The sequence below is a fragment of the Bombina bombina genome, chromosome 4 (assembly GCF_027579735.1).
Source record: "Bombina bombina isolate aBomBom1 chromosome 4, aBomBom1.pri, whole genome shotgun sequence".
NCBI classification, from domain to species: domain Eukaryota; kingdom Metazoa; phylum Chordata; class Amphibia; order Anura; family Bombinatoridae; genus Bombina; species Bombina bombina.
This window is the reverse complement of record NC_069502.1, coordinates 475846016-475864440: the sequence shown is the minus strand read 5'-3', so window position 1 is coordinate 475864440 and position 18425 is coordinate 475846016. Positions and strand designations below refer to the sequence as shown.

General features: G+C 37.6%; 1 protein-coding gene across 1 annotated transcript in view; it reads left to right on the top strand.

The window, feature by feature from the left end:
* Positions 1-18425, top strand: part of CSMD1 (CUB and Sushi multiple domains 1) — a 3127153-nt gene that overhangs the window by 1129044 nt on the left and 1979684 nt on the right. Inside the window, 1 exon segment of the mRNA XM_053711946.1 lies at positions 9835-10042. Within this exon segment, the coding sequence (XP_053567921.1) occupies positions 9835-10042 (208 nt within the window).

The following is an 18425-nucleotide window of genomic DNA, read 5'->3' as shown; positions in this document are numbered from 1 at the left end:
CCCTTCATAGGACCAGATTAGTGGTAACTTTTAAGTAGCCAATATATCTTTATGTTTATAATTGAAAGATGTAAACCCATACAGTATGGTTTCCATATGATGTATGTCTATGTTGAAATTGATTACTGTTTCTACTTTTTCTGTAGTTTAATTTGCTTCTATTGGACTTTTTTGCAAACAAAAATAAGCTATCATCTAATTTAAAGCTAAAATAGAAGAGGACGACGGTCAACAGCAACATTGTCCTACTGCTTCATAAAGTTTCTAGTAACTTTATTCTTTAACTCAGTTTGATATTTTGATTTTCACTGGTTATTTGCATTATTTGTTATTGTTTAGTTCTAAACGTTATTGAAGCTCATTTAATTGCAATATAATATATTTTGTATAAACAAACCAAAATTTGGTCTAAGAACATAACATTTTCTATGCTCATAGTTAAAGATTGCTGAAGGGACAATACATATACAGTGTGTGGGTTTTCCATTTCTAGGAAATCACAGTGCATGTGTCAGGCTTCAGAAGACTAATTCTGCCATATATCTCATCTTAATAGGCTTTACCAGATAATAATAGCAATATAATGTATATTTTGCAAATAAAATGATAGTAAATAGATATGTCTTCTCCAGTACCAAGTTTTTATTGGCTCTTCCAAATTTAAAGGGACAGTAAAGTTAAAGTAAAAACTTGTATGGATTGGATAGAGCATGCTTTTTTGAACATCTTTCCAATTTAATTATATTATCAATTTTGCTTAGTTCTCTTGGTATCCTTTGCTAAAGAGTAATCATAGGTGAGCTCAGGAGCGTCCACATGTCTTTAGCCACCTGGCAGCAGTGTTTGCAGCAATGTTTATAGCAATGTTATACATGGTTGCAAACAAAGCTGCAATATAATGTTACAGACACTCTGACAGCAGAGTTTGCAACTATGCATAACATTTTTTAAAGATTTTTTTGCAAACACTTTCCTGATTGCTAAGCATGTGTGCATGCTTCTGAGCTCACCTAGGATTACTCTTTAACAAAGGATATTGGGAGAACTAAACAAAATTATAAAATAAGTAAATTGGAAAGTTGTTTAAAATTGTATGCTGTATCTGAATCATGAAAGTTTAATTTTGACTTTATTGTCCCTTTAACAAGTGTGGGATAGATTTTTGTCTGTTTGGAAAATGTTTGCAACAAACAAGGGCTTAGATTTAGAGTTTGGCGGTAGCCGTGATAACCAGCGTTAGAGGCTTCTAACGCTGGTTTTAGGCTACCGCCGGTATTTGGAGTCAGTCAGGAAAGGGTCTAACGCTCACTTTTCAGCCGCGACTTTTCCATACCGCAGATCCCCTTACGTAAATTGCGTATCCTATCTTTTCAATGGGATCTTTCTAACTCCGGTATTTAGAGTCGTGTCTGAAGTAAGCGTTAGAATTCTAACGACAAAACTCCAGCCGCAGAAAAAAGTCAGTAGTTAAGAGCTTTATGGGCTAACGCCGGTTCATAAAGCTCTTAACTACTGTGCTCTAAAGTACACTAACACCCATAAACTACCTATGTACCCCTAAACCGAGGTCCCCCCCACATCGCCGCCACTCGATTAAATTTTTTTAACCCCTAATCTGCCGACCGCCACCTACGTTATACTTATGTACCCCTAATCTGCTGCCCCTAACACCGCCGACCCCTATATTATATTTATTAACCCCTAATCTGCCCCCCTCAACGTCGCCTCCACCTGCCTACACTTATTAACCCCTAATCTGCCGAGCGGACCGCACCGCTACTATAATAAAGTTATTAACCCCTAATCCGCCTCACTCCCACCTCAATAACCCTATAATAAATAGTATTAACCCCTAATCTGCCCTCCCTAACATCGCCGACACCTAACTTCAAACATTAACCCCTAATCTGCCGACTGGAGCTCACCGCTATTTTAATAAATGTATTAACCCCTAAAGCTAAGTCTAACACTAACACCCGCCTAAGTTAAATATAATTTAAATCTAACGAAATTAATTAACTCTTATTAAATAAATTATTCCTATTTAAAGCTAAATACTTACCTGTAAAATAAATCCTAATATAGCTACAATATAAATTATAATTATATTATAGCTATTTTAGGATTTATATTTATTTTACAGGTAACTTTGTATTTATTTTAACCAGGTACAATAGCTATTAAATAGTTAAGAACTATTTAATAGCTAAAATAGTTAAAATAATTACAAAATTACCTGTAAAATAAATACTAACCTAAGTTACAATTAAACCTAACACTACACTATCAATAAATTAATTAAATACAATACCTACAATTATCTACAATTAAACCTAACACTACACTATCAATAAATGAATTAAATACAATATCTACAAATAAATACAATTAAATAAACTAACTAAAGTACCAAAAATAAAAAAGAACTAAGTTACAAAAAATAAAAAAATATTTACAAACATTAGAAAAATATTACAACAATTTTAAACTAATTACACCTACTCTAAGCCCCCTAATAAAATAACAAAGCCCCCCAAAATAAAAAAATGCCCTACCCTATTCTATATTACAAAACTTCAAAGCTCTTTTACCTTACCAGCCCTGAACAGGGCCCTTTGCGGGGCATGCCCCAAGAAATTCAGCTCTTTTGCCTGTAAAAAAACACATACAATACCCCCCCCAACATTACAACCCACCACCCCCATACCCCTAATCTAACCCAACCCCCCCTTAAATAAACCTAACACTAAGCCCCTGAAGATCTTCCTACCTTATCTTCACTTCACCGGGTATCACCGATCGATCCTGGCTCCAAAATCTTCATCCAACCCAAGAGGGGGCTAGACATCCATCATCCGGCGGCTGAAGAGGTCCAGAAGAGGCTCCAAAATCTTCATCCTATCCGGGAAGAAGAGGCGATCCAGACCGGCAACCATCTTCTTCCAAGCGGCATCTTCTATCTTCATCCGATGAGGACCGGCTCCATCGTGAAGACCTCCAGTGCGGACCCATCTTCTTCCGATGACGTCCAACTGAAGAATGACGGTTCCTTTAAGGGACGTCATCCAAGGTGGCGTCCATCGAATTCTGATTGGCTGATAGGATTCTATCAGCCAATCGGAATTAAGGTAGGAAAATTCTAATTGGCTGATGGAATCAGCCAATCAGAATCAAGTTCAATCCGATTGGCTGATCCGATCAGCCAATCAGATTGAGCTCGCATTCTATTGGCTGTTCCGATCAGCCAATAGAATGCAAGCTCAATCTGATTGGCTGATCGGATCAGCCAATCAGATTGAACTTGATTCTGATTGGCTGATTCCATCAGCCAATCAGAATTTTCCTACCTTAATTCCGATTGGCTGATAGAATCCTATCAGCCAATCGGAATTCGAGGGACGCCATCTTGGATAACATCCCTTAAAGGAACCGTCATTCTTCAGTTGGACGTCGTCGGAAGAAGATGGGTCCGCGCTGGAGGTCTTCATGATGGAGCCGGTCCTCATCGGATGAAGATAGACGATGCCGCTTGGAAGAAGATGGTTGCCGGTCTGGATCGCCTCTTCTTCCCGGATAGGATGAAGATTTTGGAGCCTCTTCTGGACCTCTTCAGCCGCCGGATGATGGATGTCTAGCCCCCTCTTGGGTTGGATGAAGATTTTGGAGCCAGGATCGATCGGTGATACACGGTGAGGTGCAGATAAGGTAGGAAGATCTTCAGGGGCTTAGTGTTAGGTTTATTTAAGGGGAGTTTGGGTTAGATTAGGGGTATGTGGGTGGTGGGTTGTAATGTTGGGGGGGGATTGTATGTGTTTTTTTACAGGCAAAAGAGCTGAATTTCTTGGGGCATGCCCCGCAAAGGGCCCTGTTCAGGGCTGGTAAGGTAAAAGAGCTTTGAACTTTTGTAATTTAGAATAGGGTAGGGCATTTTTTATTTTGGAGGGCTTTGTTATTTTATTAGGGGGCTTAGAGTAGGTGTAATTAGTTTAAAATTGTTGTAATATTTTTCTAATGTTCTTAACTATTTAATAGCTATTGTACCTGGTTAAAATAAATACAAAGTTACCTGTAAAATAAATATAAATCCTAAAATAGCTATAATATAATTATAATTTATATTGTAGCTATATTAGGATTTATTTTACAGGTAAGTATTTTGCTTTAAATAGGAATAATGTATTTAATAAGAGTTAATTAATTTCGTTAGATTTAAATTATATTTAACTTAGGGGGGTGTTAGTGTTAGGGTTAGACTTAGCTTTAGGGGTTAATACATTTATTAGAATAGCGGTGAGCTCCAGTCGGCAGATTAGGGGTTAATGTTTGAAGTTAGGTGTCGGCGATGTTAGGGAGGGCAGATTAGGGGTTAATACTATTTATTATAGGGTTAGTGAGGCGGATTAGGGGTTAATAACTTTATTATAATAGCGGTGCGGTCCGCTCGGCAGATTAGGGGTTAATAAGTGTAGGCAGGTGGAGGCGACGTTGTGGGGGGCAGATTAGGGGTTAATAAATATAATATAGGGGTCGGCGATGTTAGGGCAGCAGATTAGGGGTACATAGGGATAATGTAAGTAGCGGCGGTTTACGGAGCGGCAGATTAGGGGTTAATAATAATATGCAGGGGTCAGCGATAGCGGGGGCGGCAGATTAGGGGTTAATAAGTGTAAGGTTAGGGGTGTTTAGACTCGGGGTACATGTTAGAGTGTTAAGAAGTGTTTCCCCATAGCAAACAATGGGGCTGCGTTAGGAGCTGAACGCGGCTTTTTTGCAGGTGTTTGGGTTTTTTTCAGCTCAAACAGCCCCATTGTTTTCTATGGGGGAATCGTGCACGAGCACGTTTTTGAAGCTGGCCACTTCCGTAAGCAACTCTGGTATTGAGAGTTGCAGTGGCATTAAATATGTCTGTAAGCTCCCTTTTTGGAGCCTAACTCAGCCATTCTGTGAACTCTCAATACCAGAGGTATTTAAAAGGTGCGGCCAGAAAAAAGCCAGCGTTAGCTACGCGGGTCGTTACCGACAAAACGCTAAATCTAGGCCAAGGTGTTTATTGAACAACTGCAGACAAATTTTGTAAATACAATCGGCTAGATTACGAGTCTTGCGTTAGCCTTAAAAAGCAAAAAAAGCAGCATTGAGAGGTCCCAAGCTGCTTTTTAACGCCCGCTAGTATTACGAGTGTGGCAGGTACAGGTGTACCGCTCACTTTTCTTCCGCATCTTGAGCATACCGCAAATCCCCTTATGTCAATTGCGTATCCTATCTGTTCAATGGGATTTTCCTAACGCTGGTATTATGAGTCTTGGAAGAAGTGAGCGGTAGACCCTCCTGTCAAGACTCCTACCGCATTTAAAAGTCAGTAGTTAAGAGTTTTATGGGCTAACGTCGTAACATAAAACTCTTAACTAAAGTGCTAAAAAGTACACTAACACCCATAAACTACCTATTAACCCCTAAACCGAGCCCCCCCCCCATATCACAAACACTTAAATAAATTTTTTAACCCCTAATCTGCCGACCGGACATCGCCGCCACTTCAATAAATATATTAACCCCTACACCGCCGCACTCCCGCCTCACAAACACTAGTTACATTTTATTAACCCCTAATCTGACGTCCCTAACATCGCCAACACCTACCTACATTTATTAACCCCTAATCTGCCGCCCCCAACGTCGCCGCAACTATATTAAATGTATTAACCCCTAAACCTAAGTCTAACCCTAACCCTAACACCCCCTAACTTAAATACAATTTAAATAAAACGAAATAAAATAACTACAATTAAATAAATTATTCCTATTTAAAACTAAATACTTACCGATAAAATAAACCCTAAGATAGCTACAATATAACTAATAGTTACATTGTAACTGACCTAGGGTTTATTTTTATTTTACAGGCTACTTTGTATTTATTTTAACTAGGTAGAATAGTTATTAAATAGTTATTAACTATTTAATAACTACCTAGTTAAAATAAAGACAAATTTACCTGTAAAATAAATCCTAACCTAAATTACAATTACACCTAAAGCTACACTATAATTAAAATAATTTCCAAAATTAACTACAATTAACTACAATTAAATTAAATAGACTAAAGTACGGAAAAAAAACACTAAATTACAGAATAAAATAAAATAATTACAATTTGTTTAAACTAATTACACCTAATCTAATCCCCCTAATAAAATAAAAAAGCCCCCCAAAATAAAAAACCCTACCCTATACTAAATTACAAGTAGCCCTTAAAAGGGCTTTTTGTGGGGCATTGCCCCAAAGTAATCAGCTCTTTTAAATGTAAAAAAAAATACAATACCCCACCCCCAACATTACAACCCACCACCCACACATTCAACCCTACTCTAAAACCCACCCAGTACCCCTTAATAAAACCTAACACTACCCCCTTAAAGATCACCCTACCTTGAGACGTCTTCACCCAACCGGGCAGAAATGGTCCTCCAGAGGGGCAGAAGTCTTCATCCGATCCGGGCAGAAGAGGACCTCCAGATGGGCAGAAGTCTTCATCCAGGTGGCATCTTCTATCTTCATCCATCCGACGAGGAGCAGCTCCATCTGCAAGACATCCGACGTGGAGCATCAATCCAGACTGACGACTACCCAACGAATGACGGTTCCTTTAAATTACGTCATCCAAGATGGCATCCCTTGATTTCCGATTGGCTGATAGGATTCTATCAGCCAATCGGAATTAAGGTAGGAAAAATCCTATTGGCTGATGCAATCAGCCAATAGGATTGAAGTTCAATCCTATTGGCTGATCCAATCAGCCAATAGGATTGAGCTTGCATTCTATTAGCTGTTCCAATCAGCAAATAGAATGCAAGCTCAATCCTATTGGCTGATTGCATCAGCCAATAGTATTTTTCCTACCTTAATTCTGATTGGCTGATAGAATCCTATCAGCCAATCAGAATTCAAGGGATGCCGTCTTGGATGACCTCATTTAAAGGAACCGTCATTCGTCGGGTAGTCGTCAGTCTGGATGGATGCTCCGCGTCGGATGTCTTCAAGATGGAGCCGCTCCTTATCGGTTGGATGAAGATAGAAGATGCCGCCTGGATGAAGACTTCTGCCCATCTGGAGGTCCTCTTCTGCCTGGATCGGATGAAGACTTCTGCCCCTCTGGAGGACAACTTGTGCCCGGTTGGGTGAAGATGTCTCAAGGTAGGGTGATCTTCAAGGGGGCAGTGTTAGGTTTTATTAAGGGGGGATTGGGTGGGTTTTAAAGTAGGGTTGGGTGTATGGGTGGTGGGTTGTAATGTTGGGGGTATTGTATTTTTTTTACAGGTAAACAGCTGATTACTTTGGGGCAATGCCCCGCAAAAGGCCCTTTTAAGGGCTAGTTGTAATTTAATGTTGGGTAGGGATTTTTCTTATTTTGGGGGGCTTTTTTATTTTATTAGGGGAATTAGATTAGGTGTAAGTAGTTTAAAATTCTTGTAATTATTTTATTATTATTTGTATTTTAGTGGTTTTTTTTTCGTACTTTAGTTTATTTAATTTAATTGTAGTTTAGATAATTAATTTAATTATAGTGTAGTGTTAGGTGTAATTGTAACTTAAGTTAGGGTTTATTTTACAGGTAAATTTGTACTTAATTTATCTAGGTAGTTATTAAATAGTTAATAAGTATTTAATAACTATTGTACCTAGTTAAAATAAATACAAAGTTGCCTGTAAAATAAAAATAAATCCTAAGCTAGATACAATGTAACTATTAGTTATATTGTAGCTATCTTAGGGGTTATTTTACAGGTAAGTATTTAGTTTTAAATAGGAATAATTTAATTGTACTAATTTTATTTAGATTATTTTAAATTATATTTACGTAAGGGGGGGTTAGGGTTAGGCTTAGTTTTAGGGGTTAATATATTTATTATAGTGGCGGCGACATTGGGGGTGGCAGATTAGGGGTTAAGAAGTGTAGGTAGGTGGCAGCGACATTGGGGGCGGCAGAGTAGGGGTTAATAAATACAATGTAGGGTTCGACGATGTTGGGGGCAGCAGATTAGGGGTTCATTAGTATAATGTAGGTGGTGGTGGTGTCCGGAGCGGCAGATTAGGGGTTAATAATATAATGCAGGTGTCGGCAATGTCGGGGGTGGCAGATTAGGGGTTAATAAGTGTAAGATTAGGGGTGTTTAGATTCAGGGTTCATGTTAGGGTGTTAGGTGTAGACATAAATTTACTTTCCCCATTGGAATCAATGGGGCTGCGTTAGGAGCTGAACACATAGAAAAATAGAAACATAGATATTGACGGCAGATAAGAGCCATAGGCCCAGCAAGTCTGCCCAACCTTACCTAACAGTATAAACTTATCTAGTTCGTAGGATAGCCTTATGCTTGTCCCATGCATTTTTAAAGTCCCCCACAGTGTTTGTTGCTACTACCTCTTGAGGAAGTTTATTCCATAAATCAATCACTCTTTCTGTAAAGAAGTGCTTCCTCAAATTACTCCTGAATCTACTACCCTTTAGCTTGAGCTCATGACCCCTTGTTCTTGAATTTTCCATTTTATGTAAAATACCCACAGCCTCAGTTTTACTAAACCCTTTAATGTACTTGAAAGTTGCTATCTTATCACCTCTTTCCCTTCTCTCCTCTAAGCTATACATATTTAGGTCATTGAGCCTATACTGGTAAGTTTTATTTTTTAGACCATGTACCATTTTGGTTGCCCTCCTTTGCACAGATTCAAGTTTGTTAATATCCTTCTGAAGATATGACCTCTAGAACTGCACACAATACTAAAGATGAGGCCTAACTAATGATCTTTAAAGTGGCATAAGAACCTTACTATTTCTGCTGCAAATACCTCTACCAATACATCCAAGCATTCTGCTAGCCTTACTCGCTGCATTACTATATTGTTTACTAAGTTTTAAATCATCTGAAATAATAATTCCCAAGTCCTGTTCCTCATCTGTAACAGTCAGTAAAGTGTCATTGAGTCTGTAATTAACATTTGGATTTTTCTTCCCTAAATGAATTATTTTACACTTTGCTGTGTTAAACTTTAGATCCCAGTCGTTTGTCCAATCCTCCAATTGTTGTATATCACTTTTCATTATGTCTAACCCCCCCCCCCCCCCGGAACATCCACTCTGTTGTAAATTTTTGTATCATCTGCAAAGAGACATACTTTCCCTTGTAGCCCTTTGCTGATATCGCAGATAAATATGTTAAACAAAACAGGCCCCAGAACTGACCCCTGAGGAACACCACTAGTAACAGCCCCCTCTGCTGAATGAACTCCATTTACTAAGACACTTTGTTTTCTGTCCTTAAGCCAGCATTCCACCCAGTTCACAATTTTTGAACACTGCTTTTTTGCAGGTGTTTTTTTTCAACAGATTCTGCCCCATTGATTCCTATGGGGAAATTGTGCACAAACACATTTAGCCAGCTCACCGCTACCGTAAACAGCGCTGGTATTAGTGAAATGTGGAGCTAAATTTTTCTCTCCGCTCACTTTTTAGAGGCTAACGCTGGGTTGAAAAAAACCTGTAATACCAGCGTTGTCTGTAGGTGAGCGGTGAGCTGAAACTGCTCGTTAGCACCGCACCCCTGTTACCGCAAAACTCGTAATCTCGCTGAATGTGTTAATTCATAATTCCATTCATCTTTTGTGAAACATAACAGTAAAATCTAAGGCTAAGTCAATCTTGAGTGAAAATTAAGAATAAAGCTTAACACTGCTACATATCTTTACAGATGTTATGTCATGTCCCATACAAATATTAAAATTCTCACATATCATAATCAGATTCTATAATAACAATTTTCCATTTACATTTATTAGCGGAAGGAGCCTGTGGAGGAACCTTACGAGGAACAAGTGGAATCATATCAAGTCCTCACTTCCCTTCAGAGTATGAAAATAATGCTGATTGCACCTGGACTATTCTTGCTGAGCCTGGAGATACTATTGCCCTGGTTTTTACAGATTTCCAGATGGAAGAAGGATATGACTTTTTAGAAATCAGTGGAACAGAAGCCCCATCAATATGGCAAGTACCACTATGTTTAATGTTTATCAAGGTGTTTGATATTGAAATTTCCATAAATTGAAATTATAACTTTATAACTCGTTGTTGCCCATCAAAGAGTAAGTTTCAGACTTTATATCTTGAAAAATAGGGTAAAATTCATTATTTTACTTTGTTTAGAAAATCTCTTTTTTATTTATTTTTCTTATTGCTATCTAAACATCAATCAAACTCTTCTAGCTATGTTTGTTTTTCATTATGTATTTCATACGCCTTTACTGTTAACCATGTCATCTCAGCTTTTCAAACAAATTTGCTTTTTTATGCTAATAACATGAAAAATAAAAAATAAAGTCTAACAAAGAAAATTCAAGGTGGGATTGTGGGCATTACATTCATTTTTTTAGCAAAAATAAACAGACAAAAACAGATCTAGAAATAATAAAACAAAAAAAAAATGAAGTTGAAGATAAACATGGTAAATATTTTAATAAGTATGCTATAATAAATCTAATTTCTTGCATTTGGAATTTTATTTTCATTTTAATGAACACCAAAACATGATTGACTTTGTACAATATTTTTGTGTATGAATAAAAATCAATTTTTTACATAGGTATTTTTGATGGTTAAAGGGCCACTAAACCCAAAATCTTTCTTTCATGATTCAGATAGAACATACAAACTTAAATAACATTACAATTTACTTCTATTATTTATTTTGCTTCATTTTTTAGATATCCTTATTTGAAGAAAAAGCAATGCACATGGGTGAGCCAATCACACGAGGCTTCTATGTGCAGCAACCAATCAGCAGCTACTGAGCATATCTAGATATGCTTTTAGCAAAGAATATCAAGAGAATAAAACAAATTAGATAATAGAAGTAAATTAGAAAGATGTTTAAAAATGCAATATCTTTCTAAATCATGAAAGAAAAAATGTGGGTATCATGGCCCTTTAAGCCCTCATTTATTAAGTGATAAAAGCAGTTTTTAGTTCTTTGCAATACTGAGCATGCAATTAGAAGCAGCAGTCTGCTTCCTATGCTCTCCACCATCACCACAGAGGTGTGGTCTTAAATCCAGGACTAATTCATCCATGATGATTGACTAGCTCTTGTTTTGCAAGGGTAGGGGGAAGGCTGGCTCAACTGTTTGCTTGTGCAACAATAAATGGGGTGGTGGATACTGCCTCACTAGCCACTAATGCTTCTGGAATGGTTTCCTGTCTGGGAACTAAATCTGCTTGCACCATAAAGGAATAGGAAACCCAACAAATGTAATTTGTGTTTCAGATAGAGTAAACCAGTTTAAAACAGTTTCCAATTTACTTTTATTATCAAATTTGCTTCATTCCCATGATATTCTGTGTTTAAGAGAAACATAGGAAGGGATCTGGATAATTACATGACAGGAAATAGTGCTGTGATCTAGTGCTATTAAAAATGTATAATTTTCTTTCACAACTGTTGCCATATAGTGCTCCATAAATGGGGCGGCTCCTAAGCATACGTTCCTGCTTTTCAACAAAGGATACAAAGACAATGAAGAAAAATTGATAACAGAAGTAAAATAGATGAATTGCATGCTCTATCTGAATCATGAAAGAAAAATGTTTGGTTTCATATTCCTTTAATAAATGGGGGGCTTAGTGCCACTAAGTACAATCTCTAAACCTATTATTGCTGTAGCGCCCAGAAATAAGATAACCTGACAGCTAAATTGCATATAGTCCCATTAAAGAACAAATATTCCATTATGAATTTAGGAAAATTGTACGTATCTCCAATGTGATCTTTCCAATTCATATTTTAGTTCATAAAACCCTATTACAATTAACAAACTCACTTCACATTTTAGTAAATAGTCCAGACGCAAAGGGGTCGATTTATGAAGCAGAGGACGCTGCTTCGGTCCCACTCCGCTTCAGGTCCGCCTGAAGTGGAAGTTAAGAAGCAGCGTTCCTAAGACTGCTGTTCCTTAACTCGTCTGCCACTTCTGAGGTGGCGGACAGCAATCAGGCCAATCGAATACGATCGGGTTGATTGACACCCCCTGCTAGCGGCAGATTTGCTGCAAATCTGCAGGGGGCGGCATTGCATCAGCAGTTCACCAGAACTGCTGGTGCAATGATAAATACAATGTCAGCATTTATCGATGTGCAGCGGACATGATACAATACAGCGTATCATGTCCATCCGCACCTTAATATATTGACCCTAAAAACTGAGATTGAAGGGACTTAGTAGCATATCCTTACTCAGAGATTCCACAAGAAAAGGGGTTCAATCTTATTGTAATGAACTATTTCATGCTAATGCCTTATCAAACTAAGAGCTAGACTACAAGTGGCATGCTAACTTTTACGCAAGTGATATTGGCATGCATATTACAAATCACTCAAGTGTAATCGTGATGAATAACTTTGCGTAAAAGGTAGGAGAAGAAAAAAGTTGCATTAAACAAAAACAAAGAAATCAGTAAAATGTACTGTTACTCTCATATATATATATAATGTCTGGGAAAATAAAATATTTTAAAAATATTAATTAAATAGTGAGAAGTGCTAAAATATATATTTTATTAGGGTGTTTGTCAAAAAAACAGGCTCTAACATATATTTATACATACATAGGCCTAGATTTGGAGTTCGGCGGTAAAAGGGCTGTTAACGCTCCGCGGGCTTTTTTCTGGCCGCACCATAAATTTAACTCTGGTATCGAGAGTTAAAACAAATGCTGCGTTAGGCTCCAAAAAAGGAGCGTAGAGCATTTTTACCGCAAATGCAACTCTCGATACCAGAGTTGCTTACGGACGCGGCCGGCCTCAAAAACGTGCTCGTGCACGATTCTCCCATAGGAAACAATGGGACTGTTTGAGCTGAAAAAAAACCTAACACCTGCAAAAAAGCAGCGTTCAGCTCCTAACGCAGCCCCATTGTTTCCTATGGGGAAACACTTCCTACGTCTGCACCTAACACCCTAACATGAACCCCGAGTCTAAACACCCCTAACCTTACACTAATTAACCCCTAATCTGCCGCCCCCGCTATCGCTGACCCCTGCATTACACTTTTAACCCCTAATCTGCCGCTCCGTAAAACGCCGCCACCTACGTTATCCCTATGTACCCCTAATCTGCTGCCCTAACATCGCCGACCCCTATGTTATATTTATTAACCCCTAATCTGCCCCCCACAACGTCGCCGACACCTACCTACACTTATTAACCCCTAATCTGCCGAGCGGACCTGAGCGCTACTATAATAAAGTTATTAACCCCTAATCCGCCTCACTAACCCTATCATAAATAGTATTAACCCCTAATCTGCCCTCCCTAACATCGCCGACACCTAACTTCAATTATTAACCCCTAATCTGCCGACCGGAGCTCACCGCTATTCTAATAAATGTATTAACCCCTAAAGCTAAGTCTAACCCTAACACTAACACCCCCCTAAGTTAAATATAATTTTTATCTAACGAAATAAATTAACTCTTATTAAATAAATTATTCCTATTTAAAGATAAATACTTACCTGTAAAATAAATCCTAATATAGCTACAATATAAATTATAATTATATTATAGCTATTTTAGGATTAATATTTATTTTACAGGCAACTTTGTAATTATTTTAACCAGGTACAATAGCTATTAAATAGTTAATAACTATTTAATAGTTACCTAGTTAAAATAATAACAAATTTACCTGTAAAATAAATCCTAACCTAAGTTATAATTAAACCTAACACTACCCTATCAATAAAATAATGAAATAAAATACCTACAATTACCTACAATTAAACCTAACACTACACTATCAATAAATTAATTAAACACAATTGCTACAAATAAATACAATTAAATAAACTAGCTAAAGTACAAAAAATAAAAAAGAACTAAGTTACAGAAAATAAAAAAATATTTACAAACATAAGAAAAATATTACAACAATTTTAAACTAATTACACCTACTCTAAGCCCCCTAATAAAATAACAAAGCCCCCCAAAATAAAAAATTCCCTACCCTATTCTAAATTAAAAAAGTTACAAGCTCTTTTACCTTACCAGCCCTGAACAGGGCCCTTTGCGGGGCATGCCCCAAGAATTTCAGCTCTTTTGCCTGTAAAAAAAAAACATACAATACCCCCCCCAACATTACAACCCACCACCCACATACCCCTAATCTAACCCAAACCCCCCTTAAATAAACCTAACACTAATCCCCTGAAGATCTTCCTACCTTGTCTTCACCATCCAGGTATCACCGATCCGTCCTGGCTCCAAGATCTTCATCCAACCCAAGCGGGGGTTGGCGATCCATAATCCGGTGCTCCAAAGTCTTCCTCCTATCCGGCAAGAAGAGGACATCCGGACCGGCAAACATCTTCTCCAAGCGGCATCTTCGATCTTCTTCCATCCGGTGCGGAGCGGGTCCATCTTGAAGCAGGCGACGCGGATCCATCCTCTTCTTCCGATGTCTCCCGACTAATGACGGTTCCTTTAAGGGACGTCATCCAAGATGGCGTCCCTCGAATTCCGATTGGCTGATAGGATTCTATCAGCCAATCGGAATTAAGGTAGGAATTTTCTGATTGGCTGATGGAATCAGCCAATCAGAATCAAGTTCAATCCGATTGGCTGATCCAATCAGCCAATCAGATTGAGCTCGCATTCTATTGGCTGATCGGAACAGCCAATAGAATGCGAGCTCAATCTGATTGGCTGATTGGATCAGCCAATCGGATTGAACTTGATTCTGATTGGCTGATTCCATCAGCCAATCAGAAAATTCCTACCTTAATTCCGATTGGCTGATAGAATCCTATCAGCCAATCGGAATTCGAGGGACGCCATCTTGGATGACGTCCCTTAAAGGAACCGTCATTAGTCGGGAGACATCGGAAGAAGAGGATGGATCCGCATCGCCTGCTTCAAGATGGACCCGCTCCGCACCGGATGGAAGAAGATCGAAGATGCCGCTTGGAGAAGATGTTTGCCGGTCCGGATGTCCTCTTCTTGCCGGATAGGAGGAAGACTTTGGAGCACCGGATTATGGATCGCCAACCCCCCGCTTGGGTTGGATGAAGATCTTGGAGCCAGGACGGATCGGTGATACCTGGATGGTGAAGACAAGGTAGGAAGATCTTCAGGGGCTTAGTGTTAGGTTTATTTAAGGGGGGTTTGGGTTAGATTAGGGGTATGTGGGTGGTGGGTTGTAATGTTGGGGGGGGTATTGTATGTTTTTTTTTACAGGCAAAAGAGCTGAACTTCTTGGGGCATGCCCCGCAAAGGGCCCTGTTCAGGGCTGGTAAGGTAAAAGAGCTTGTAACTTTTTTAATTTAGAATAGGGTAGGGAATTTTTTATTTTGGGGGGCTTTGTTATTTTATTAGGGGGCTTAGAGTAGGTGTAATTAGTTTAAAATTGTTGTAATATTTTTCTTATGTTTGTAAATATTTTTTTATTTTCTGTAACTTAGTTCTTTTTTATTTTTTGTACATTAGCTAGTTTATTTAATTGTATTTATTTGTAGCAATTGTGTTTAATTAATTTATTGATAGTGTAGTGTTAGGTTAATTGTAGGTAATTGTAGGTAGTTTATTTAATTATTTTATTGATAGGGTAGTGTTAGGTTTAATTATAACTTAGGTTAGGATTTATTTTACAGGTAAATTTGTTATTATTTTAACTAGGTAACTATTAAATAGTTCTTAACTATTTAATAGCTATTGTACCTGGTTAAAATAATTACAAAGTTGCCTGTAAAATAAATATTAATCCTAAAATAGCTATAATATAATTATAATTTATATTGTAGCTATATTAGGATTTATTTTACAGGTAAGTATTTAGCTTTAAATAGGAATAATTTATTTAATAAGAGTTAATTAATTTCGTTAGATAAAAATTATATTTAACTTAGGGGGGCGTTAGTGTTAGGGTTAGACTTAGCTTTAGGGGTTAATACATTTATTAGAATAGCGGTGAGCTCCGGTCGGCAGATTAGGGGTTAATAATTGAAGTTAGGTGTCGGCGATGTTAGGGAGGGCAGATTAGGGGTTAATACTATTTATGATAGGGTTAGTGAGGCGGATTAGGGGTTAATAACTTTATTATAGTAGCGCTCAGGTCCGCTCGGCAGATTAGGGTTAATAAGTGTAGGCAGGTGTCGGCGACGTTGAGGGGGGCAGATTAGGGGTTAATAAATATAATATAGGGGTCGGCGATGTTAGGGGCAGCAGATTAGGGGTACATAGGGATAACGTAGGTGGCGGCGATTTGCGGTCGGAAGATTAGGGGTTAATTATTGTAAGTAGCTGGCGGCGACGTTGTGGGGGGCAAGTTAGGGGTTAATAAATATAATACAGGGGTCGGCGGGGTTAGGGGCAGCAGATTAGGGGTACATAAATATAACGTAGGTGGCGGTCGGCAGATTAGGGGTTAAAATTTTTAATCGAGTGGCGGCGGTGTGGGGGGACCTCGGTTTAGGGGTACATAGGTAGTTTATGGGTGTTAGTGTACTTTAGGGTACAGTAGTTAAGAGCTTTATAAACCGGCGTTAGCCAGAAAGCTCTTAACTCCTGCTATTTTCAGGCGGCTGGAATCTTGTCGTTAGAGCTCTAACGCTCACTTCAGAAACGACTCTAAATACCAGCGTTAGAAAGATCCCATTGAAAAGATAGGCTACGCAAATGGCGTAGGGGGATCTGCGGTATGGAAAAGTCGCGGCTGTAAAGTGAGCGTTAGACCCTTTAATCACTGACTCCAAATACCAGCGGGCGGCCAAAACCAGCGTTAGGAGCCTCTAACGCTGGTTTTGACGGCTACCGCTGAACTCCAAATCTAGGCCATAGACATGTCTAAATATGTGTGTGTGTATATATATATATATATATATATATATGCCACTTGTAATCTAGCCCTAAACGTTTGTGTGTTTATTTCTTCATTAATTGCTTGTGGTAGTTTAATATATATATATTATTTGTTAGCCTCAAATAATTACAAATCACTATACATCATTAAATAAAGGCCCTTTAGTTTCCAAATGGTAGATCCCACATTTCTGCAAAAACAAAAACAGTTCCTGTTGTACTGCAAAAAAATTACAGTTAGTGTCCGGACAAAATTACAAACCTTTGTTTAATGTTAATCTCATTTGCTGTTAACTTTTGTTTATACATTTTTACCACTAATGCTTCTTTTGTCCATGTCTGAGTCAAGTGTCCCATTTGTTCCATTTGGCCACTCCTGATGTGCTTCCAGGTTATATGCAGGTTAGACGACAAGGAGGGTCCGTGATCTAATCATGGAACATAAGTCTAATGTAAGAAATCACTATACTAACTCTCCTGTTGCATGTCATTTTGATGAAGACGAGGGGGGGATAGAGAAAAAAGACTAAAACAGAGGGAGGCATTTTGAATCTACCATTTGGAAAATAAAGGTCCTTTCAGAATGAACAAAGAGTGGGATCTCTCTGAAATTTTATAAACAAATATATGTCTTTGAGTAGTGTTTCTTTAATGATGTATAGTGAGTTGTAATTAATTGAATGATGTCATAGGAGGAGGAGTCATGAATGGGATATTTGAGACAGCGCAATCCGTATTGTTACATACATGATCAAGGACTATTAGGTCCGAAATGTTGTAGTTTATTTGTATCACTGTGTTCCAATACATTTCTTATCACTACAGTGCTGCTGCATATTGGATTTTTTTAAATAATATTCATGAAGCCTTTTTATATTCATAAAGATTTTTTAATTTACTGTAAGGTTACATACAATGTTAATTTATGGCACAGTGGCTAACCTAAACATTCAATGGTATGCAGGCAACAATAAAATACAAGTATAATCAATAAGAGCATCTGAGCAGCACAATGATTGCAAATTGCTCACATTGAGTTTCTTTCATTGTGTGTATATAGATCTAAATCTGTTTAGTTTGTATTTTATTAAATGTCTTTATTCTCCAATGTTTTATTGACTATTACATGATTATCTTCATTCAATATTTTATATATATATATATATATATATATATATAAATACATAATAGAAAAGTTCACATTTTTACAGACTCATGAAAGGAAATACAAAAGTTTATATGCCCACTTAAACCCTCGGAGCCAAGAAACACATTTTTTAAGCAATTTAAAACTATATCTACTGTACCTTTTATGATTGGATGATGACACCATACATTAATTATTCAATAACATTATACTGATGACATCATATATGATATCATAAATAACACTGTACATCACATCATCAAAGGTACTGCAAATTTTAATAAATAAATTTTGTATATGCTCAATTACTAGGTTTTTGCATTCATATTGTTACAAATGCAAATTCATAACGAAACACAGATATTTTTTTTTAATGA